The sequence below is a fragment of the Dendronephthya gigantea genome, unplaced genomic scaffold (assembly GCF_004324835.1).
Source record: "Dendronephthya gigantea isolate DGI-Jeju-01 unplaced genomic scaffold, DenGig_1.0 000098F, whole genome shotgun sequence".
In the NCBI taxonomy this organism is placed as follows: domain Eukaryota; kingdom Metazoa; phylum Cnidaria; class Anthozoa; order Malacalcyonacea; family Nephtheidae; genus Dendronephthya; species Dendronephthya gigantea.
The window spans coordinates 152,547-176,985 of NW_021163108.1; the positions used below are offsets into that span (position 1 = coordinate 152,547).

The 24,439-nt window shown below is 37.9% G+C and overlaps 1 protein-coding gene across 1 annotated transcript; it reads left to right on the plus strand.

Annotated features, from left to right (window-relative positions):
- Window positions 1-662: 662 nt before the first annotated feature.
- LOC114534204 (alpha-1,3/1,6-mannosyltransferase ALG2-like) lies at window positions 663-24,151 on the plus strand. The gene is made up of 4 exons (XM_028555761.1): window positions 663-1,129; window positions 2,783-3,085; window positions 21,075-21,502; window positions 23,587-24,151. Exons 1-4 carry the CDS (start codon window positions 673-675, stop codon window positions 23,695-23,697), a joined length of 1,299 nt encoding a protein of 432 aa, XP_028411562.1. The 5' UTR covers window positions 663-672; the 3' UTR covers window positions 23,698-24,151.
- Window positions 24,152-24,439: the final 288 nt, after the last annotated feature.

A 24,439-nucleotide genomic window follows, 5' to 3' on the forward strand; every position in this document is an offset into this window, starting at 1 on the left:
TTGAATAGTGCCTACTGGCAGGTTCCTATCATCCTATGGATCCCGATGACCGCGAAAAAACCGCTTTCACAACGCAGAATGGCCTACACGCGTAAAATCGTCATGTTGATGCAAGTTGTTAAAAACAGGAGTGAACAATGTTGTGCCGCACCCTGCAAACAGTATTGCTAACAATGTTGTTGAAACCTGTTGAACTATAAATGCTGTTGCAACTTGTTACAACAACATTGCATCAACACTGATGATTCAGCAAGGCTCAACAACATTGCTAACAATACTGTTTCTGGGGTGCAGCACAACATTGTTCACCCCTGATGCAACAACCTGATCAATTTTCGGGCGTGTATATGAATTCTTGCGCATGCCCTTTGGTTTAGCCTCCGCACCTTCAACGTTTCAACGTATGATGGAAATTGTACTCTCTCGCCTTAGTTTTGAAATATGCCTTTGTTATTTAGACGATGTAATAATTTTCTCCAAGACATTTGATGGGCATTGCGAACGATTGCAGGCAGCTCTTTCGCGATTTAGGCAACATAATATTCGCATTAATTATATTCGCATTAAATTGCCAAAATGCAAATTTGGCGCACGCCAAGTAATTCCTGGGTTTGGTCGAAAGACGAAAGAACTTCATGTAAGAGATATTTAAATGGTGACCGTGAAGGCAAAATGGTTGTCGTTGCTTTTGTTCATCCTGATTTGGGAATTGGAGGAGCGGAAAGACTTGTTGTCGATGCTGCTTTAGCTTTAAAAACCCGCAGTCACAAAGTGCATATATTCACCGCTCATTATGATCCATCTCACTGTTTTCACGAGACGAAAGACGGCTCAATTCCTGTGACTTGCATTGGCGATTGGTTGCCTCGTCATCTTTTTGGATATTTTTATGCATTGTTTGCATACATACGGATGATCTATGTCGCTTTCTATTTGGTTATGTTTTCCAAATATCAGGCGGATGTTGTATTTTGCGACCAAATATCCGCGTGTATCCCAGTGCTTAAACTGTCGAAGGCGAAAATTGTGTTTTACTGCCACTTTCCTGATCAGCTTTTGACAAAAAGACAAAGTTTTGCGAAGAAATTATACCGTGCCCCGTTGGATTGGCTTGAAGAAAAAACTACAGGTATGGTGTTTTGCAGGACTGAGCCTGGAGGGACTAGGCAGGTACTACAAACATGTAAACTGTCAAGTCACTCAAATGTACGTATATAGGTCACCCTGGCAGTCCTGGCTGAGCAACATTTGGGGAGTCAGAGGTATTTTCATCTTAAAATGCCGCCAATTGTGGGGCATCTTGTTCAGTCATGCAACTTGTCGCAAGGCTGAACATTGCAAAAGATTGAATACAAGTATTGTTGTTATCCTATAATTAGGACATCCTTGTCAATATGTATCATGGCAAGATACCACACCTGTCAAACAACAATGTGTGATAGATCTGTGATAAAATAACATGTACTGGTATTTATATAATAATGTTAAGAATTCAAGCAATTTCATTGGTCGAGAGCCATGATCTAAAAGAGGACAGACATACAGAATGACCTCACAGAAATTTACGAAATGTGCGTCCTAATTTAGTAAAATTACCAAATTTGGCAGCAAAAAGTACAGAAAATATAGCCATGTTAATTTGGCAATTTTGTTTAATTTTTTTACTAGGCAGGAAGTGTGTGACTAAATTAGTTAAACGATTTCGGCCTACAACAGTTAAAAAGTATACAAAATTGGCTACTTTGCATGGCTATATTTTTTGTAATACTTGACATTTTGGCAATTATACTAATTTTGGTATGCTCTTTTTAGCCGTAGTGATTTAGATTATAAGTAAGGTGTACGTACCTAGATTGTAAGTTAATTGGTCTATTATCCATTATGTTATGGTTTCCGTGTTTGAAGGGCCTGATCTTGGAACAAGCAGTGACAGAGCAAATGTTTCCTCTTAATGCTTGGCATAACAGCTAGGTTCACTAATCTTTATTATCTAAGTTGGGACTTGATTAAAACATTTTAAAATAACAAAATAGGTATGCTAAGCGTATGTGTATCTGCTCACAACAATCTAGTTTGGACAGCAAAATTGTTTTGATCTCCGAAGGGATTGACTATTTACCTCATGAGAATAAGTTCCATGTTCAGAAAAACTTTTATACTAAACTAGGTTGTGGTGTAAGCGCATTATAAACTAATCGCTGATTGGCTAATTATATAAGCCCATCGCTGAATGGTTATGTGTTAACATATGGTATGTTTGAGATCACGATATATCTGCGTTTCGCAGATACAAAATTCTAAAAAAGATGGTTGGAATTCATCTTCGGTTGCATGGTTCAACCTAACCATTGAATACTATGGTACAGTTTTCAATGGTTAATCAGATAAGATAAATTGTCTGATAGACCATTTGGATCAGATTTTTGATAATCATTTTTGGTATGATATTAAGTATGATAATTTAGTATGATATTTTTTATATAATTTCTGTGTAATATATTTATATTATACAGCTTTCTTTTTTAATTCTCATTCTGAAATTGATTCTAAAACTTTAATCATTCAGCATGTTTTATATTTGGATGTGAAATTTCATCCTGCGCTGAACAAAGTGATCCACATCAATATGATGAAACATGTAATTATACAAATGCAAATACAGGCTAATGGGGTTTAAAATATCTTCAAATCACTTCTTATTGAATCATTGTTATGACATCTGCTACCATACTAATTATAATCACCGTCATTTGTCTAATAGATTAATTTTTTTTCATTATAGGCATGGCAAATTGCATACTTGTTAACAGTAACTTTACAGCACGAACCTTCTTCAGAACATTCACATCTTTGACAAATACGAATCCAAGAGTTCTGTATCCTTCATTAAATTTCAAAGCATACAACCAAGGAATTGATTCGGAGGACAATATAGAAGGAGTTCCAGCAACTGCCAAGCATATTTTTCTATCAATAAATCGTTTTGAAAGAAAAAAGAATCTGCAATTGGCACTGGAAGCCTTCGCGATCTTAAAAGATAAAATATCGTTGGAAAAATGGAAAAAAACTCACTTGGTTATGGCAGGTATGGAACGTCTGCTTATTTGGAAAAAAAATGGGCCGGTTGTTCAAAGCCAGGTTAGCGCTAACTCTGGGTTGAATTTCACTTCGCTGTTTTGGTTTATATGCTTCTACACCGCTGTTTCAAGTCTTTACAAAATAAGACTTCTATTAGTCCTCAAAATATTTGTGAAAAAACATGTTCAACTTCATAAACGAGTAATTAAAAAAGATAGACGTGCAAATTGGAGTTAACCCTGGGTTAAGCTAACCGGCTTTTGAACAACCGGCCCCATTTTCTCTATTTTTGGAGTTACTCATTGCAGTTTGAATTAATCCCCCGTGGAATGGGTCTGAGAAAAAAAGTCACACCGCGTATAGTTCAGTTGTAGGGTATTAGAATTTTAACAGTAAATCGTTTGTCCTTCCCAATATAGCCTGTGTTTAATAATATGAATATGTTTACCACCGCTGGGTCCCTAAAATATAGGAATTGCTTGCCATCGGCATTGTCATCTCATATTCGTCCATTCAAAATTAAGAGACGAATAAAGACACGTATAGACGGGCATGCATGCAGTTTTCCTTGAAAAGGAGCCTTGTTCAAAAGCACATGAGAGCCCAGCTTTATATATCTGAGATGAAGTAAAATTTCAGAAAAGAGCCAAAAAGCAGTAATTTAATGATAATGCTAATTAACTGGTAAAAGGCACTGCAAATTAGTAATATATATATATATATATATATATATATATATATATATATATATATATATATATTATATATATATATATATATATATATATATATATATATATAATACAATTGAAGATAAAAAAAGTTAAAAACCATTCGCTTGGTTACTCGAGTGTCACGCCTTTAAAAAGCGATCATCAGACTAATATATAATATATTTACAAAGCATTTATACCTAGAAAACAACCTTAAAGTATTTACATAAGGCCAACAATTAAGTTGAATGCAAATTGCATAAGAGTTGAATTTGTTTTTGTGCCTACATGATGAAATTAGTTCTGACTTTTTGTTCAATAAGAAACGCTTGTCGGCATTTAAAATGCAAAGTTTCTCCGCCAGGCAGAGGTTGCATTGTCTTGATCCACCACGGTAAGCACGGTCTCGCTGTATAACTGACCACTTGATTGAATACTTTATTCTTGATTTCTTTAATTTCCAGAGGTACTTCGACAGCGATGTTTTTATTGCGTATTTCTTCTTTTCAAAGGATTGCTTGTGACCGGCATATTGGGTTTTGAAAGTGTGGTCTGTCATACCAATATAGTTTCTTGTGGTTTGATCTTCGGCTGTTACTGTTGCCTCGTATACTATATTGCTGGTCTTACATTCTCCATTAATCGGGCAATCGGATTTGACACGGCAATTGCACTTATTAGCTGGGGACTCGTCGTTGGCGTCGCGTGTTTCACGTTGGATCTTTGTATTATGGCTCTTAATATTTGCCATATTACTCATACAGCTGTAACTGACCTTCATGTTCGATCGGTTTAACAGTTTGTGGAGAGGGTTGTCGATACATAGTGTGGCTAGGCAAGGCAACCGCATTTCCTAACCAAATTTACGCATTTGATGTAAATCTTTGCGCTGAAACGGAAAATAACAACTTGTTTTTGCCAGAAGGTCTTTTACAAAATAACAACTTGAAAGACCGTCCGTTTCGAAACCAACATTCCGGCCCCTTAAAGGCGATATTGAAGCCTTTACCTAAAAATTATATGGGTTCGAAACTTTATGATAAATCTAAACTAGCATTTAATCGAATATGTGTATATTTGTATATATTGCTCCTGGCTATCGCCGTCTATTAAATCTTAATTATTTTCTACTTATCGTCTGTTGGAGCAGTTTCAGATTCCAGGAAGATAATCTTGTCCACTGGTCGAACCAACACCGATAAGCTTGTCTTCACTTTCACAGAACGCACGAGACCATCCCGACGGTTGGTGTAGACGTCAAGGACGCGTCCCATTGGCCAGCTGCAGCGTGGAATTTTCTCATCGAGGAAAATGGGGGTTTTCCGTAGGTTACGCGATCTGCCGGGAGGCCTGCCATCTTTTGTTCGACGACAGGAGACTGTCTTTTTCTGCAGCTAATACACGCATTCAATATCTTTCGAACTGTAGCCCGTGCTTTGATTATCCAAAATCGCTCTCTTATCAAAGATAACGTGTATTCTATCCCAGAGTGACCAGAGACGTGGTGGTAATATTTGGTGATTAGGGTGACTACGTGGTGGGTTTTAGGAAGGATAATTGGGTGACGAGCGTCATCGCTGATCTGTGCTCGTTGGATGCGACCTCCGACTCGAATGAGGCCGTCGACTAGGATAGGGTCGAGTTTTGCAATACTGCTAGCATTGCTAACCGAGTTGTTGTATCTTTTACTTTGAAGATGTCGAAACTCTTCCTCAAAGCAGCCCTGCTGTACAAGTTTCAAAACTTCACGTTCGGCATTGATCTGTCAAACTGATTGGTGGGATATCTGCTGATGGTAGGGATTCTCCCCGATCTTTCTGTTGAGATTGGGTGTCGCGAACGCAGATTTCTTATATAGCGTAGTATAAGGGCGAATACTCTTCTTAATCTGCTCCACGATGAAAACCTTTCAATTAGTTGATCCGTAAACTGTTTCTTAGAAACGTGCGCTATACTGGCAGCGCAAACAAACGAACCGTGCTTTACTTCGGGGTCGTCGTCTAGGACCGCTGTGGTTGATCCCAGATCTTCAGGTCTCCTTGGCCATTCTCCGGGTGGCTTAGTAAGGAAATCGGGACCCTTGATCCATCGCAGAAGAGAGTCTGCCGGCACGCCTCTTGATGTGTCATCCGCAGGATTTGAACGAGTGTCCACGTAATTCTATTGCTTGGGGGTCGATGCATCATGTATTGTCGCTATTCGATTTGCGACAAACGTCTGAAATCGCTTGGTCGTGTTTTCAATGTAGCGCAAAACGCAAGTGCTGTCAGTCCAAAAGAAAGATTGATCGGTAGGCAAGCTCAATTCATTTCTTGACATCTTGTCGAGCTTCGTAGACACTACAGCCGCTGATAACTCCATTCGGGGTATCGTTACTGGCTTCATAGGCGCAAGTCGGGATTTTCCCATCACGAACAAACATTTGACATTTCCCGATATGTCTTCGATGCGAATATAGGACACAGCTCCGTAACCTTGCTGCGAGGCAAGTGGTGAAGTTGTGTCGATTTGATCTCATTCATTGTAGCTGGTTTGAAGCAACGTTCGACAGCTAAATTTTCAAGTTGAGGTAGATCGTGTAGTCATGCTTGCCAGTGTTTTAGATTCTCATCAGGAATCTTATCGTCCTAGTCGAGCTTTAATCGACAAAGTTCTTGTAAGATCAATTTTGCCGAGAGAATATAAGGAGCAACGAATCCGAGGGGGTCGTAAATCGAACTGACGATCGAAAGTATTCCTCGTCTTGTTGCCGGTCGATCCTTAATCACGATTGCGAACCCGAACGTGCCTGAAGACACGTTCCACCTGACGCCTAGCGCTCTTTCTATTGGAATCTTGTCGAAATCCAAATCTTTGACTTGAGCTGCTCTTTCTGCTTCCGGCAAGGATTCAATAACCTTTCGAGAATTGGACGACCACTTCGATCGTGAAATTAAATCCTCCTAGTGATAATAATTCGCGTAATTCCTTCGAAAGTTTGATTGCTTCTTCTTCGTCGCGAACTGATTTCAAACAATCGTCGACATAAAAATTGCGTTTGACGGTCTCGATGGTTTTGTCGTGGAAGTTCGATGCATTGTCCATCGCCGTTTTCTTCAGTGCGTAATTCGCACAACTTTGGCTAGAAGTACCGCCGAACAAATGGACGTTCATTTGATACTCTTCGGGAGGGTTCTCGAGATTACCGTTCCGCCACCACAGAAATCGTAGAGCATCTCTGTCGCTTGGTCGAACGCGGACTTGATGAAACATTTCTTCGATGTCGGACATGAACGCAATGGGTTCTTCGCGGAACCGTGTTAACACCCCGACGAGTGAGTTGGTTAGGTCCGGCCCCTGTAAGAGCCGGTCGTTAAGGGAAGTGTTGTCGTATTTCGCAGAACAGTTAAAAACAACTCTGACTTTATCTGTTTTTTGTGGATGGAAGACAGGATGATGTGGGAGGTACCAGCGCGTACCTAACGATCCTTCTTCGTTGTTGATTGCTTCGCTCGCGTAGTCTTTCTCGAATAGTTTATCCATGAAATCTCGGTATTTCCGAAGAAGTTCGGGATTGTTGTTTAGTCGTTTTTTCAGCAATTGTAAGCGATGTTCGGCTTGGGTTTTATTGTGAGGTAGGTCTGGTGGGTAGTTTTTCCACGGGAGCGCGATCTCGTAATGGCCATTTCCCATCTTAACCGATTCTTCCATGATGCCGAGAGCCCTTCGATCGTTCTGAGACATTGTTGGGTTAGTATCATATTTGTAATCATTAAATTCGTAGTTGCAGTGGTTTTCGAATTTTTCGTCCAAGGTTAGATTAGCTAGGTTCGCCGTCGAAGTCTTCGCTCCGTTTCTGCCTAATGGACCATTCAGGACCCATCCAAGGGCCGTTCGGGTTGCGAATGGACCACCGTTCTGACTTTGTCGCATTTCACGAGGTTGGAGAGCTTCCGGGACATCGCTACCAATAAGCAGTCCAATGTCTGCATCGATTGAATTTACTCTTCCAATGGCCTTTTTCGGAATTGGCAAGTTCGGCCTTGAATACACCGTAGGGAGGTTGACTTCAGAATTGCCCGCGAGGTCCGAGATCTCCAGGCTAACCATTGTACATTCTTCCGGAACATTTTCGGCTTGCATCGTCGTCAATGACAGCTTCGTCTTTGTACCGTGGATCTCGAGTTCTTCAAGCAATTTTTCGGTGCAGAAGGTGGTATTCGAGCCTGAATCGAGGAACGCGTAAGTTTTTACCGTCTTCGAGCTTCCTTTAGCTTTCACTTCGATAGGTACGATTGCGAGTCCTGTGATTGGAGAACTACCACCGGGCTTAGACTTGACGTAACCATTGTTGGCGTTGTTACCTTGTGTTTCGGAATGATTATCTTCAGAGCGACGATCCTCCGGAATTTTCTCTTCCTGCTTGGAGTCAATTTTCTTGGTGTTCAGGGGTTGTTACAATTTCGGGTGAAGAAAGGTTGAATGCTTGCCGACACATCCATCAACTTTACAAAAACTTTCTTTCTCGCACGAGCGGACGAAGTGACCAGTTGACAGGCAGTTAATACAAAGTTTCTTTTCCCGGACGAACTTCTCTCTTTAGAGACTGTTTTTTAAACTTATCACAGCGAGACAGCCAATTTGGAGCCACACTGTGGACATTTGGGTGATTGTGAGGTTGATTGGGTTGCGAAGCCTGTAGCTTTTCCATATTGTGATATCCTCTGATTCTGCTTAAGCGGTTTGGGTTTCTCTATGGCGATCTTTCCGAAGACTGGATGATTTGCAGCTCTTGCCTTGGCAGTTACAAATTTGTTAATCTCCTTTATTGTGACATCGCGCTCTTCTATTTCAACGATCCGATCTACTGTGTCTCGCCATTTGACTCTCATCGCGTAGGGTAGGCGTTCGACTATCCTTCTCAGATTTTCCGAGTTATTTAGCTTATGTAGGTATCCAATCTTCTCCAGCGTGTTTGTGCAACTGGTTAGTTGTATCGAGAATTGCTGAAGGGCGTTCGTGTCTTCGCTCTTGATTGATGGACCGTCGACCAGCCGTTGAAGGTGGGCAGCGGCGATCCGGTACTCCTTTCCATAACGTTCTTTGAGGCGTTTTCTAGCTTCTGCCTATCCTTCGTCCTCTTTCATCGAAAAACAGCTTTTCATGAGTTCCTGTACAGAACCGCTAGTGTTTTGAACAAGGTAGTAGAGTCGTGCACTTGGGCTTGTGGTTTTCGACTCGATCTGATGCTCGAAGGAGCGGATGAAATCGCAATAGTCGACAGGGTTTCCGCTGAAGACTGGCATACTTGGTTGGGGCAGAGTCAAAGCCAAGACACCCTGTTGCTGTTGGCGGATAAGTTGTTGGAGAGCGTTGCTTTGTTGGTCTTGTATTTCAACAATTCGTCGGAACGATCCGTCGTGTGGAGTAGATGTTAAGTTGCTGGCGAAGTCCTGCCTCGAATTGATCTTGGGGTATTTTCCATACTTTGATGTTGATTGTCCACTGTGGGTTCGGTTGCGAAGGGATTCTTTGACCTTCCGGTACGAGCGTCTAATAGCAGGGAAGGGTCGGATTGCTTAAGCTCTTGGACCTCGGCTTGCTCGTACACGTCTCTTTCAGCTTCGGCAGCGGCTATTTCTCCGCTCAGCTGTAACTCTTTCTTTCGTTGTTGCAGGGTGAGCTCCTCCATTTCGAGCTGATGGACACGACGTAAGGTTTTAGCCTGAGCAGAATACAGACGATACAAGTCACTACAACAATTATTAGAATTGAACTATACAAATAGTGACTTAACAACACAGTTTAACACTAAGACTTAATAATGAACGACACAGATGACATTTAATACATACTGTTTTAAACGTTTGAGGAGTGTCTACGTCATATATATGTTCGGTTAGGTGTCTAATGTGACAGAAGTCCAGTTTTGAATCGGTGAACAGATAGTTGAGAGTTACGAAGATGAGTTGGTAGAGAGTTGAATATTCTTGGAGTTCTGCAGTGGTAGCTGTTTTGGAATGTTAGAGTGTTCGCTTTAGGGATGTTCAAGTTGATAAGGTTAGGATTTTCAGCTGGATTGCTTCTCGTAGCACGACCAGGTTGTTTGACAGAGATATTGGGATCGGTGGAGTTTTGAAGGTGTTTGAATAGGTGGAGGAGGTCCAAATATTCGTGCCAGTATGTTAGTGGTAGGAGTCCGGTTTTTAAGAGGCCGTCTTTGTAGCTGATTGGGGTTCTAAACGGGAGAGATAAAATAAACTTGGTCGCTCGACGTTGAACTCGTTCGATGTCTTCGAACCATCAGTGACTTCGTACCATCTGTTACGCGTCGCAAGTCTGGGCTCCACAAACAGTCATGCTCAACAACAATTTATTAAACAAAAAGTCAGAACTAATTTCATCATGTAGGCACAAAAACAAATTTTTATGCTAATTTTTATTCAATTTTTATTTTTTATTCAACTCTTATGCAATTTGCATTCAACTTAATTGTTGGCCTTATGTAAATATTTTAAGGATGTTTTCTAGGTATAAATGCTTTGTAAATATAAGGAATGTTAGTCTGATGATCGCTTTTTAAAGGCGTGAAACTCGAGTAACCGAGCGAACGGTTTTTAACTTCTTTATCTTCAATTGTATTGTGTGTATATATATATATATATATATATATATATATATATATATATATATATATATATATATATATATATATGTCATGCCGCTGTCATTAATGTTGTCCAAATCAAGTATATCAATATACCTGTCATTAATGAAGAACTTAGAGATATTACTAATGATCTGTCCATCGGAAACCGCATCGATACCATGGCTGAACACGACGCCTTTATCACAATTAAAGATCACAAACCAAACTTTCCATCCAGCATGAAATGCCGACTTATAAATCCATCTAAAAGTGAACTAGGAAAAATTAGCAAAGTCATCCTAGACAACATCAACTCAAAAATTAGAGGTGCGACAAAAGTCAACCAATGGAAAAATTCTAAATCTGTCATCAACTGGTTCCAGAATATCGAAGATAAGTCCAACTACACCTTTTTGTCTTTTGACATAGTTGAATTTTACCCTTCTATCACTGAAGATCTTCTCAACCAAGCAATTGTTTGGGCCCAATCCTTTATTTCCATCCCAGACAAAGATATCTCTATAATCAAACACGCTCGTAAATCCCTCTTATTCCACAACGGTAACGCTTGGAGAAAACGAAGCAACGATTCATTGTTTGATGTAACCATGGGCAGTTATGATGGTGCCGAGATTTGTGAGTTGATTGGTCTATTTGTCCTAAACAGACTTGCGGATGAATTCGGCAAAGAATATGTTGGGCTTTTCCGAGACGATGGCCTTGCAGTAATCAAAGGCGTAAACCGCAGGAGTGCAGACAATGCAAGGAAGATCCTGCATGACATGTTCCAGCAATTTGGTCTAAAAATAACGGCCGAAGTTAACCATCAAGTTGTCAACTTTTTGGACATTACACTGAATTTAACCAATGGGAAATACACACCCTACAGGAAACCAAACAACGAACCATTGTATCTCAACAGCCGATCAAACCATCCACCATCAATCATAAAGCAAATTCCCAAATCCATCAACAAACGTATCTCAGCACTTTCTTCCGACAAGCAATCCTTTGATGAATGTAAACCTTTCTACGAAAACGCACTTGGGTTGAGCAATTACAACGTTCCCCTTCAATATTCGTCCAGCTGTCCGCCCTCTCCACCATCCACGAAACGTAAGCGTCAAAGAAACGTCATCTGGTTTAACCCCCCATTTAGCAAATCAGTGAAAACAAACATCGCTCGGATATTCCTACAACTTATCGATAAACACTTCCCCTCTACAACTCCTTTGCACAAATTATTCAACCGAAATACAGTAAAAGTTAGCTATAGCTGCATGCCCAACGTTAAAAGTTTAATATCTCGCCATAACAAGCAAGTTTTATCCAAACCCATAGTCGCTCCAACTCAAGATAATTGCAACTGTAGAAATCCGAAAGAATGCCCTTTGAATAAGAACTGCTTAACTAAAAGCATTGTGTATAAGGCAAGGGTGGCATCAGTCGACGGGCAAATTAAGGAATATATTGGAATGACTGCAAATTCGTTCAAAGAAAGATTCCGTAACCACAAGAAGTCAATTAACAACGAGAAGTATGAAAAGGAGACGGAGCTCTCAAAGTATATCTGGGGATTGAAAAGAGACAATACGGAGTTCGAGTTGAAGTGGTCAATTCTGCGTCATGCTTATCCTCACAAACCTGGTGGAAAGCGTTGTAATCTCTGCATTGAAGAAAAACTTTGCCTAATGAAAGCTGATGAGCATATACTTTTAAACAAAAGATCAGAACTATATGCTAAATGCCGCCATCGCGATAAATTTTATGCTGGAAATTTCAAACGCACGCGCAAACATTAACAGTGCGCGTGAGCCGACCGTTAATCACGCAATCCAACGAACTGAATTTAATCGCCTGAAGATCGAGATAATCGTGAAACTCAGAGTAGCGATAGCTAAATAAATTCATTTTAAGACTTAATTTCATCTACTTAATTCGCTCTACTATAACATCTTATAGTATTGAGCACTCTTTTGTCTTTTCGAACAACAAGATTATAATTTTCTTGTATGATTGCATGGCGACTTTAGTAATTATAATAACTTGTAGGTACACCACGTAAGTATTAAATACTGCAAAGCTTTCGGTCCGTTAACCCGGACCTTCATCAGTGCACTGATGAAGGTCCGGGTTAACGGACCGAAAGCTTTGCAGTATTTAATACTTACGTGGTGTACCTACAAGTTATTATAATTAACAAGATTATACTTATATATATACAAGATTATACTTATATATATATAATATATATAATATATATATATATAATATATATATAATATATATATATTATATATATCGAATTATCATCGAATTATAATGTACTCGGAAAGTGCTCAATACAAGACAATTTTGTAGAGCATTTAATTTAATGTTTTCATTACAATTTTTTAAAATGAATAAGTTGCTACTTCAAGTTTCATGCAACAAGCAATCATCAGGCAACTAATTTATACGGTTAAGATGTCACGTATTACTACTCGCGCTATATTTGCTCACGCGTGTTCGTTTAAACTGTCCAGCGTGGAACTTGCGCACGTGCACACATCTCGTGAAAAGTTCACTTTTTTTGTTTAAGATCGACTTAGAATTACAATTACGTAGCATTTGCAATTTCTCTTCTAAACATAAATTACAGGGTTTTCCTCCAGCCTTGATTGAATTTGCTACGGATACGATGGACCACTTAATATTATGTTTTTCCTTTTATCTTCAATCTCCAATCATGCTTAAAAAGTTTCGTTTGCTCTTCGTATGTCGTGGAATGACCTCTAGTGGAATGACCCCAATGACAGGAACATCTATTGATCGAGAGGCATGGATTTTCGTGCTCTGTCAAATGTTGTGATTTTTCTGCTGTTTGTTGGGAGATTTAAAGTATTTAACACAGTATTCTATGCTGTAAATGACGAGAATGTGTATGCAGATTATAATCGCGATGACATGGTTATTGCTGTTGACAGATTTGAATGTGAGTTTGTAAATGTTGGTGTGAAACCTATGCGGCTGAATTTGGCAATGTCGGGGTTTAATCGAACATCAACTGTGATCTCGTGTTGGACTAAACATGGACAAATAACTTTGGCTATCCCTGGGCATGATCCTACGGATATAACGATTTTTAAGGATATTTCAATCAATCCTGGACCAATCCTTCATGAGATTCCTACGCGAATAACTGTAAATCGGTCGCTTCAAGCAGACAAGCGTAGGCGTAGCGTTGTCAACAATCGTGGACTCGATTGGGGACTCGAAATTTGAATAATCTTCCAGTGGTCAATGTTTCTACATCTTGTATTAAGCATCCTATAAAGTTTGCTACACTAAACGCAAGATCAATCTGTAAAAAGACTTTGATTATCAAGGACTTTGTTGTTGAACACGACGTTGATATAATGGCTATAACTGAAACTTGGCTTCATAAATCTGGTGATGAACTAATTATTCGCGAGTTATGTCCCAGAGGATATAAATTTGTCCATAAACCAAGAACCACAGGCTGCGGGGGTGGTGTGGGTTTCCCATACAAAGAAAGTATTTGCATTAGTAATTCTTCAGATAACAAAGAATTTAGATCATTTGAATGCCTGGATATTTCCTTTGTGAGTACGAAGTCCATCAGAGTCCTTGTTATTTATCGTCCACCGCCTTCGTCAAATAATGGTTTGACAGTCAATTTGTTTTATGAGGAATTCTCAAGTTTTCTCGAAGAGATTGTTTTATCCGCTTCGGAATTTTTACTTCTTGGAGATCTATTTCAATTTCCGTATTGATGATCAAAACGACATTCAAGCAAAACAATTTCTAGATGTGATTGAGTTCAACTGTAAGCAACTAGTGAACCAAGCGACGCATATACGTGGACATTTGTTGGATTTGGTCTTGGTTAGAACTGATATTGATGATTCATTTTAGTGATCTGTACGTTTATGATCAGGAAATATCTGATCACTCGGCAATTAGTTTCTGTTTGGATATGTCCAGACCACCGTGTCAGAGAAAGAAAATTACTTGCCGCAAACTTAAAGGTGTTAATTTTAATGCTTTTAATGCAGATATTCATGAATCAAATCTCTTGAATGACACGAATGACATATTATCTATTTGTAATCAGTATGAGGAAGTCTTACACTATCTTCAGGAAAAGCATGCACCCATAAAGCAACGCACGATTACCATTCGTCCGAAGGCACCATGGTACGATTATAGATTACTGAAGGAAAAAGGCTTCGTCGACAACTTGAAAGAAAATGGCTCTTGTCTAAAACTCTGAGTGATAGGACAGCTTATGTTAATCAATGTAAAGCTGCTAACAAATTGATTTATGAGTCTAAGCAAGCATATTACAACAAATTGATAACGGAAAATGCCACCAATTCCAAATTATTATTCAAAACAGTAAATAGATTGCTTCAGAAAAATATTGATCTAAGATATCCAAAAGCTTTTAACGATCAAAGTCTGGCAAATTCTTTTGCCGACTACTTTACTGCTAAAATTGAAAAAATTCAAGTTGAAATATGTCATGCAAGAAGTGCTCTTAATCCACCTTGTGTTGTTAACGAGAAGCCCATGTCCTCATTTTGTGCGTTTAAACAACTAACGGACTTAGACGTCAGGGAACTTTTGATCCATTCTAAGATGAAATCCTGCCTACCTGATCCCATTCCGGTGGCGGTGTTGAAAGAATGTTATCAAACCTTACTTCCTGTATATACTAGGATAATAAATCTCTCATTGGAAAATGGGACAATGCCGGAGCTCTTGAAGGTTGCAATGTTAAATCCACTACTAAAGAAGATCACTGCTGACTATGAAATATTTTCTAACTTCCGGTCTGTTTCCAATCTCAAATTTTTGTCGAAGGTGATTGAAAAAGCAGTGTTCGTTCAACTTAATGAATACCTCACACAAAACAATTTGCATGAAGCTTTCCAATCCTTCTATAAGGCATTTAACAGCACAGAGACGGCTCTACTACGGGTGCAGAATGATATCTTGCAGTCATTGGACAGGAAAGAGCCGGTTATCTTGGTTCTTCTTGATTTATCGGCTGCATTCGACACCATAAGTCATGATATCTTACTGTCTAGACTGGAAAATCGTTTCGGAATCACTGGGACTGTTCTCCTCTGGTTTAGATCTTATTTATCTTCCCGCCGTCAATTTGTAAATATCAATGGAACATTTTCCTCTACTCGTGATTTGAAAACTGGAGTTCCGCAAGGCTCATTCCTTGGACCCGTTCTCTATTTGTTGTATACAGCTCCTATAGCAGATATTATTAAACGTCATCATCTTAAATATCACATATTTGCTGATGATACTCAACTATATGTGTCTTTTGAAGCTGATAGTCATGCCGATTCTGCGAAGACACGTATTGAGAACTGCATAGCTGATATACGCAAATGGATCCTCTTCAATGGATTAAAACTGAATGAAGATGAAACACTCTCGCTTGTTGTGCACTCTAAGTTTCGTCCTCGCCCTCTACTTGATCAAATCAAATTTGGAGATGAATTGATTCCCTATGTTGCTACTGCTACTAGTTGGTGTTATGCTAGATGAAACATTCTCTTTTGATGAGCATATCAAACAAATTTGCAAATCATCGTTCTTTCATTTGCGGAACGTTTCTAGAATCCGGAAATATTTGACGAAAGACTCAGTTGAGATTATATTATAATCCATGCCTTAATAACAGCAAAGTTGGATTACTGTAACTCCCTCCTGTATGGTCTACCTAAACGTCTAATTTCGAAGTTACAATCAGTCCAAAACTCAGCTGCTCGAGTTGTTACAATGTCTCGTAAATACGATCATATTACACCAGTCCTGATCCAACTACACTGGCTCCCTATACATTATCGTATTGTTTTCAAAATCCTCCTCATTGTTTAAAATGTTGAATGGATTCTGCCCACCTTATCTGTCTTGCTGTTTGGAATACAGAAAATCAAGTCGATCTCTGCGTTTTGTTTGAAATGAACTTCTATTCGTGCCTCCTTCCAACTATAAAACCTATGGTGACAGATCGTTTTCTGTTTGTGCACCGAAACTTTGGAATAGATTGCCTTATGATCTACGCAAGTCATCCACTGTATCATCTTTTAAAAAGAATTTAAAAACATATCTTTTTAAAATTTTCCTGGATAATAATAAGACTTTATAGTTTTTAGTTCCATTATACATAGTTCAGTACATTTTAATATTTTATAACCTTGTAAATAGTAGTAAATGCATGCTATTATATAGCTAACCTATTTAGCATCTTAGTTATTTTTATACTTGTAAAGCGCTTTGGACTTTTTAGGACATGCGCGCTATATAAATGGAAAATTATTATTATTATTATTGTTGTGATTTCTGTATCTTTCTTAAATGTTGTCGCTGTCATACCAATGTACGTTTTGGTATCCTTGGAGTCTTCGGTTTCCACTTCGGCTTTGTAAACGAGATCTTTCGTCAAGCACATATTGTTTAGTGGGCACTCGTTCATGTTCCTGCAGTTACATAGGTTTTTATTTTTGTTAGCTTTGTTGGGTTGTTGGGAATGATTTTCTTTCAACACGCGCTTATTGTGTTTTGATATGACGCTTTTAATGTTGTTCATACAGCTATAGCTAACTTTGACGGTGTTTCTGTTTAAGATCTTATGGAGGGGTGACGATTTGGGAAAATGTTTGTCAATCAACTTCAAGAACTCCCGAGCGACATTGGTTTGTACGGTCTTATACTATACGGCGGGTTGAACCAAATGACTTTTCTGGCTCTTTTACGTTTGGACTGGCTTTCGGTTGAAGGTTTGGTTTCTTGGGTTGAAAAATGTAGTTTGGAGGTGTAATTACTTTGCTTCAGGGGATTGTTGATTTTGCGTCGGCAATCCGATGTTCTTTTATGAGTAGTTGAACCGACTACATTACTACATCTTAACCGTATAAATTAATGCCTGATGATAGCTTGTTGCATGAAACGTGGAGTAGCAACTTATTCATTTTAAAAAATTGTAATGAAAACATTAAATTAAATGCTCTACAAAATTGCCTTGTATTGAGCACTTTCCGTTCTTGATCGGACGACAATACTACATTATAATTTCTATTAAAAAGCACCTGGAAACAGTTGTGCACTCTTCGTAACGAGAATAAATTATAATTCGTTAAATGAATAAGATACGGTTCAACTACTCGTTAAAGAACATCGGATTGCCGACGCAAAATCAGTGTCGAAGAACGTTGATACATAAAGTGGAAAGTGTCGCACAAAGAATACGATGGAGAGCACATTCTTTCTTGAAAGGTGAGAAAATAACGGACAAGAACTTTTACGATCTACCATCAAATAAAAATGCTCCAGCCGTGAGTGAGTTAAGACCCTTTGAAGATGATCTGGTGAAGCTGGTTCAAAACATATCCTTCCGAAAAGTCAACGAACCATTCCTCAACACGATAGAAAAAATATTAAGAAACATCAAATCCTCAAAAACGTATACGTATTCGCCGACAAAACAAAGAACATCTACGAAATTTCCAATGAATACAATAAGTGTTAACGCGAATCATACAAATCTCCTAACTATCATACAGCTAACAGATGATATCAACAGTGAACTACGCGAAATTTCCTCTAAACTGAACATTAGCAACCGAATCGATGTTATGGCTGAAACGGAAGCCTATATTACCCTGAAAGACCATAAAGAAAACTTTGAATCGAACCCCAAATGCCGATTAATAAATCCAGCAAAAAGCGAGCTCGGAAAAGTCAGCAAAGTCATTCTAGACACCATCAATCAGGAAATCCGATCAACCATTAAAGTAAATCAATGTAGAAACTCCCAATCTGTGATTGACTGGTTCAAAAATATCGAACACAAATCAGAATACAATTTCGTTTCCTTTGATATCGTCGACTACTACCCTTCAATCAGCGAAGAACTCTTTGATAAATCCATTGCTTGAGCTAAAACAATCGTTAACATCACTGACGAACAGATCTCAATTATCAAACACGCCCGTAAATCTGTTTTATTCAATTCCTCAAAACCATGGATGATGGTAATGACCATGGGAAGCTTTGATGGTGCAGAAATTTGTGAACTTGTGGCGTTTAACTTAAATTTTATTGTAAGCCTTGTAAATTTCTATACAATATTAGCCAAGATATAGGCGTTTAAACTCAAAGTAGCGTTTCTGGGAGCAAAAAATGTTCTGAAAACAGCATAGAATGAAAACAGCACGCAACAGTAAGAACAAATATTGATTAGCTTCGTCTGGCAAATCCTCACTGTTTTTATGCTCGGAGATGGAATATTATTCCAATGATTTTGCCATCGACGTAAATTAAACTTCTCTTGCATTATTAGTCCTCGCGTATTCCAAACAAATCCAAACTTATAACAAAGCGGGCAAGCTCCTTTCCTTTCGTTCCCTTGTGCATTGCAACTCCTTAGGGACCCAATTTGTTCGAACGATGAACAGTATTATTTTAACATCAAATACACTTAAAAGATACTTGGAATACCTTAATCTAAGAATCTTTAAACATGCAAAGACAACATACATGAAAAAAAAGCGCTTTAAAAAACGCCTGTCGTGGATGTTGAAAATAAGTCGAGTCGCGATATTTGGTCATGTCATTCGCTTCGTCAAAAGCTGCACCTTTATTTTAAACGGCTCGATCTCGACCAATATTGTACAAAAATGTTCAAGTCATATATAAAAAATTAAGTTAGACATTACTGCATTCAACCAACTTTATTTGAATAAGATATCTGTATTAGTTTTTCAATTACGATAAGTCTAAGAGGGGAAACATTTTTTTGCGCCCGGTATATATAATAATTATATATATATATTATATATATATAATAATATATTATATAATATATATATTATATATATATATATATATTTATATATATATATACACCCATTTGCAAAAACGTTGGCCGCAGATAGAATTGCATATGATTACATTTGCATGGGATTTCAATCATATTACACAACATATGCAATTCTAATTAGATTTTGGGTATCTATATAATATATATATATATATATATATTATAATATATATTATATATATATATATTATATATATATATAATATATATATATACAAGTTGCGAAAAATTAAGGCCGTTTTCCACTTCAATCGTAGCGAAACGTAGCGATCTTATTGTTTTAAAGTCTTAGTTCTGGTTGAATACATCGGAAACAAAAGAAATACGCTACGTTACGCTACGATACGGTTGAAGTGGAAACGGCCTTAATGCATATAGGATACGTGGCAATTTCGTACAGATCCATCTGAGAGTGATTCAAGTGAAATGTCCGTCCATTGGATCACCAAAACGCATCTTAGAAATTCTTTACCACATGCATGGGTTCTCATCGCGGAGAAACTTCATATAGCTTGCTGATCGAAATGCATCAGTAGCTTGTGGTGATTTTCCGTTCGGCGATACAATAGGCAAAATGTCTAATGACATTCTATATCCAATGGATCCGATGGACAAGGCCATGCAGTAAAGTCTGTCTTCCACTCTATGACTATATATAGGTAGATTTCGCACGAGCCGGAGTTGCTGGCAACCTTGAACGAACTACACCACCTTGAAAAGTATATATATAAAATCGCTATATACGTATGAGTATACATGTAATTTAGCTTGTAGGTACACCACGTAGTATATAATACTGCAAAGCTTTCGCCTTCATCAGTGCAATTAATAAGCCGAGAATAAAGGGCTTAGGTTGGTAAAATTGAATTGATAAATACATATGATAGAATATATTAAATGTTTGCAATATGTTCAGACAGTTGTATGTCCATCGGCACCAGAGGTGCGGACACTTCATGTTCTCAAGAACGAGATCCCCGGTTGCACAAAACTTGTCATCTGATACGGGGGGATGAGATTATAGTAGTTGCGTAGCCATACACATGAAAACAATGTTACAGTGGCAATTTTGCTAAATTAACGTTCTGCATAAAACTTGTGATGTTCAGCAGTAATGTGAGAAAGCAATAAGCTATTGCTGATGTATTTAGAAAAGCAGCAAATTGACTGCAAACACCCTTAGCCGTTCAGCATTAAATTTTATACGGCGAACGTGAGACACATACGGCAAAGCTGAATTTGCTGCTTTTCTAAATACATCAGGAATAGCCAATTGCTTTCTCACATTACTGCTGCATGAACATCAAGTTCTATGCAGAACGTTTGTAATTTAGCGAAATTGTCGCACACTTAAAGATACAGGAGTTAAAACACAAACTTTGTTATCGGTTTGGCGTTTGCCGTCAAACTAAAGGTCTCTAATGATTAAATGGTTTAAGTGACGTGTAATTTTGTTTTCAGGTAATTGCACTGATAAAGGCCCGGGTTTGCAGTATTAAATACTTATACGTGGTGTACCTACAAGCTAATTTACTTATTGATGTCACCATGCAAACATACAAGAATATTATACATATATTAATTCTAAATAATGAATTTCATACACGCACCCATGTCTTTGAATAATTTTAGTCCGTGCATATACAAATCGTTCAAGAAATTAATTAACAATTTCCCTATTAAACTAAATGTAAAACTATAGGGAATATTCATCCGTACCGCTTTCTCTATTGTCAATTCACAGGTGGTTATGACGAGCGTATTGCAGAGAATAAAGAGCATTTTATTGAGCTGGTCAATTTCTCCAAAGAAAACAACCTCACCGACCATGTGACATTTATCAGATCATTCAGCGATCAGGAGAAGTTAGCGCTGTTTGTACGGTGCTTGTGCCTAATTTACACCCCGACAAACGAACACTTTGGTATTGTTCCTATTGAAGCAATGTACATGCGCCGTCCTGTGATTGCCGTCAACACAGGAGGCCCTCTAGAGACTGTTATTCACGGAGGAACCGGGTTCTTGTGCGAACCAAACAAAAAAGCATTCTCTGACGCTATGCAAACTGTCATGGAGAAGTTAGATTTAGCTAAAACGCTTGGGGAAAAAGGGCGTGACCATGTTATTGGTAACTTCTCCTTTGATGCATTCAGCAGAAACCTGGATAATATAGTATGTCGGTTACATTTCTTTTACGACTTCGATATTTTATCTGTTGACTGATATGATCATGCCACTTGATGCATGCTCGCATGCAGCTATGTATAATTTATATTTTGAAGAATAGTGTGAACGATAATTCCACTGAAATGCCCTATATTACTGAATGAAGTTACTTGAATCCTAATTTCTGGGAATGTTCGAATGGGAATTTTAGGAAACATACACGTTAAAAGCAGTATCAATTTACTATCAATGTGTGAAGATTTCGGTTTAGTCTTTAGATCTTCAATTGCTCTTTTTTCGAAATGTTTCACTGTTCTATACACTAAGTATAACAGAAACTACACTGAGTTATTGAAATACAATTAAACTGAAATGTCTCTTTTTGGATTAAGATTACAAAATTTGTAAATAGCCGACGATTTACAGCAATATACACGGTGCATCATAAAAAAACGAAAATGAATATTCAAGAATAATTGATCTTTTGACTTTGTGATTCAATAGAATATATTCATGAATATTTAGTGTTGCGTCGTTTTATACCCTGTACAGGGTGTTTCAAAAAAGGAAGACCATTACAAATTAATCTATATTGTTATAATTTCAATGCAGCTATATGTGCATATATTATATGTTTGACGAAAGAAAACGTGTTAAAATAATTTGTTCTGCATGAAATTTGATTCGATTGTGCATGCTTTTATACGCACCACTCCATTGGGCTTAACATAGTAATGGAGCAGTGAATATGTAACAATAGCCTTCTTGTGATAGTATGCCTTTGTCTAAAATCAAGAGTTGGGTTAATGGCTCGTCATATTTTGGCAAAATAAAATCAGTAGCGCGAACTACTTTCGGTCCTTATACCCGCACTTAGCTTTTGAAACTCAGTCATGCATGGATCAATTGCATTGCATGGTGAAGTTACTTCCTCACTTTGTATATCCTCTTAATATTTATTCTTATTGATTTTGGTCGAAATGCTAAAACATTTATTCAATGTATAGGCTACCAATGTAAATGTCATCAAAGGCGATTTCCGGTGTGATTTTCGTCTTTTGTCTTCTTATTTGAACTTCGGCTTTTTAAAACTAAGATGTGCCAACAATGTTTATAGGTTTAGTATAGGAATATGCCGACGCTAGTTGGCATCTTTACAAAAATATTTTAAATAAGAGTTTTTGCACAACATTCAACCGGTAACAGGTTTTATGTTTTTAGTCTAATGTTTGTTAGCCGTGTTTCTATAGAGTTATAGAGTTATAATAACACGCGTGGGAGTTTGGGAAAACGAGCCCGTAAAGCCGGTTTTTCACTAGCGATATTTCTCGCGCGAAGCGACTTTATTCCTTTGTATTTGAGCAATTTGTTCCAGATGGTTGCAGTTGAGAGCTCTGAAACAAAAGTAAAATGTCGCTTCGTGCGAAAAATATCGCTAGTGGAAAACCGGCTTAAGGCAAGTTTTTCCACGTTATTTCGAGTATATATAGAAACAGGCTTCTCGACCAATCAGCACGCGCGTATTTTATTTACACGCATGTTATTTTAAATAAATATATCGAAACAAGTCATAGATTGCAAATGAGACAAATGCTGCCTCCTTTAAAATTAAAGCAGATAGTTGTTGCTTAGACATAAGATTAACTGTTTATATATATGCATGAGCTGGGCTAACCCGTTAATTAGCGTCGTTCGAGCGTTTTCACGCGACCCAAGGAAAACTATACATAATGTGTTAAATTAGTTTCAATTTCTATGGTTTTCGTATGAAAACGAACGTGAAAACGCTCGAAAACGTAACCGTGTGCATATAGTCATAATCCATTTTTGTTTACTACAACAGCAGGCTCTAGACTCGCGTGTGACGTATAAAAAGACTCTGTTGACCAGGTTAGCCCAGTTCACATCAAAAGGTGTGTTATTTGGAAATGGAAACCCTAATAGATATAGGTACGAGGCTGCATGGTTGAGATTGGTTTTATCACTTTTTTCGTGCATACGTCGTTAAAACCAGTTCTTTGGATGAAGAAGGGTAGGGGAGGTCAGAAATATGCTCCATAGCTTGAATAACGTTTTCATTTTTTTTTCAGGTGATGAGTTTGCAGAAGCACGATGGCGGTCCCATGCCTTTCTTTACTGTATTATGCATGCTTATTCTTTTTGGTATTAGTGCCTTCGTTTTACTGTTTTTTTCATCATAATTTATTGGCATCAGTTTGTGCTTTTCAATAGATCTAGATTATATATGAATTGTTGGAGAATGCATGTTTACAGTCGCGGCAATTGAAGCTTACACCGGGTATTTCATATTCACTCGTCAAATTTGAATTTGTTTCTTGATCCACTGATCTTATTGGTCAATAAACCAAAATCATCTATCTATCTCATCTATCTAATAAACAGGAAGGAGATTCTCAATTAAGGAGTTTTCAATAAATTGCTGCCTCGTCTTAAGGAAAGTGTTCGGAGGAAAATTATCCAAATGCAAGATATTTTTCTGTGAAAAAAAGTTCAAATAACTTTTACGTTGTGGTTAATTTTATCTTGGGATATATCAATGTGATTGCTAAAAAAGTTTCGTCTGGAATTGCAACTAGATGCAAATAATTTGTAATATGTATAAACACGAAATTATACCACTAAAATCTAGTAAAACTTGCCTAATCCAGACTGAAATATTTTTTCAGACGTATTAGTACAGTTCATTTATTAGTACAATATCTCATATGCAGTCATGGTACGTTTAAAGTGGGGCATTTTCTTTGGATTTATTTTGAAATACATTATATGTGAATGTATTCATATATCCAGTTGAAAAAGAAAAAATCAAGAAAGCAATAAGGCTTTTAGAAGAAGATTGTCAGTATGGAATCGGTTCTCTGCTTTTACGAGATTGGCCGGCGCCAGGTCAGCAGAAATTAATAAGCATGCACTCGACTGTCA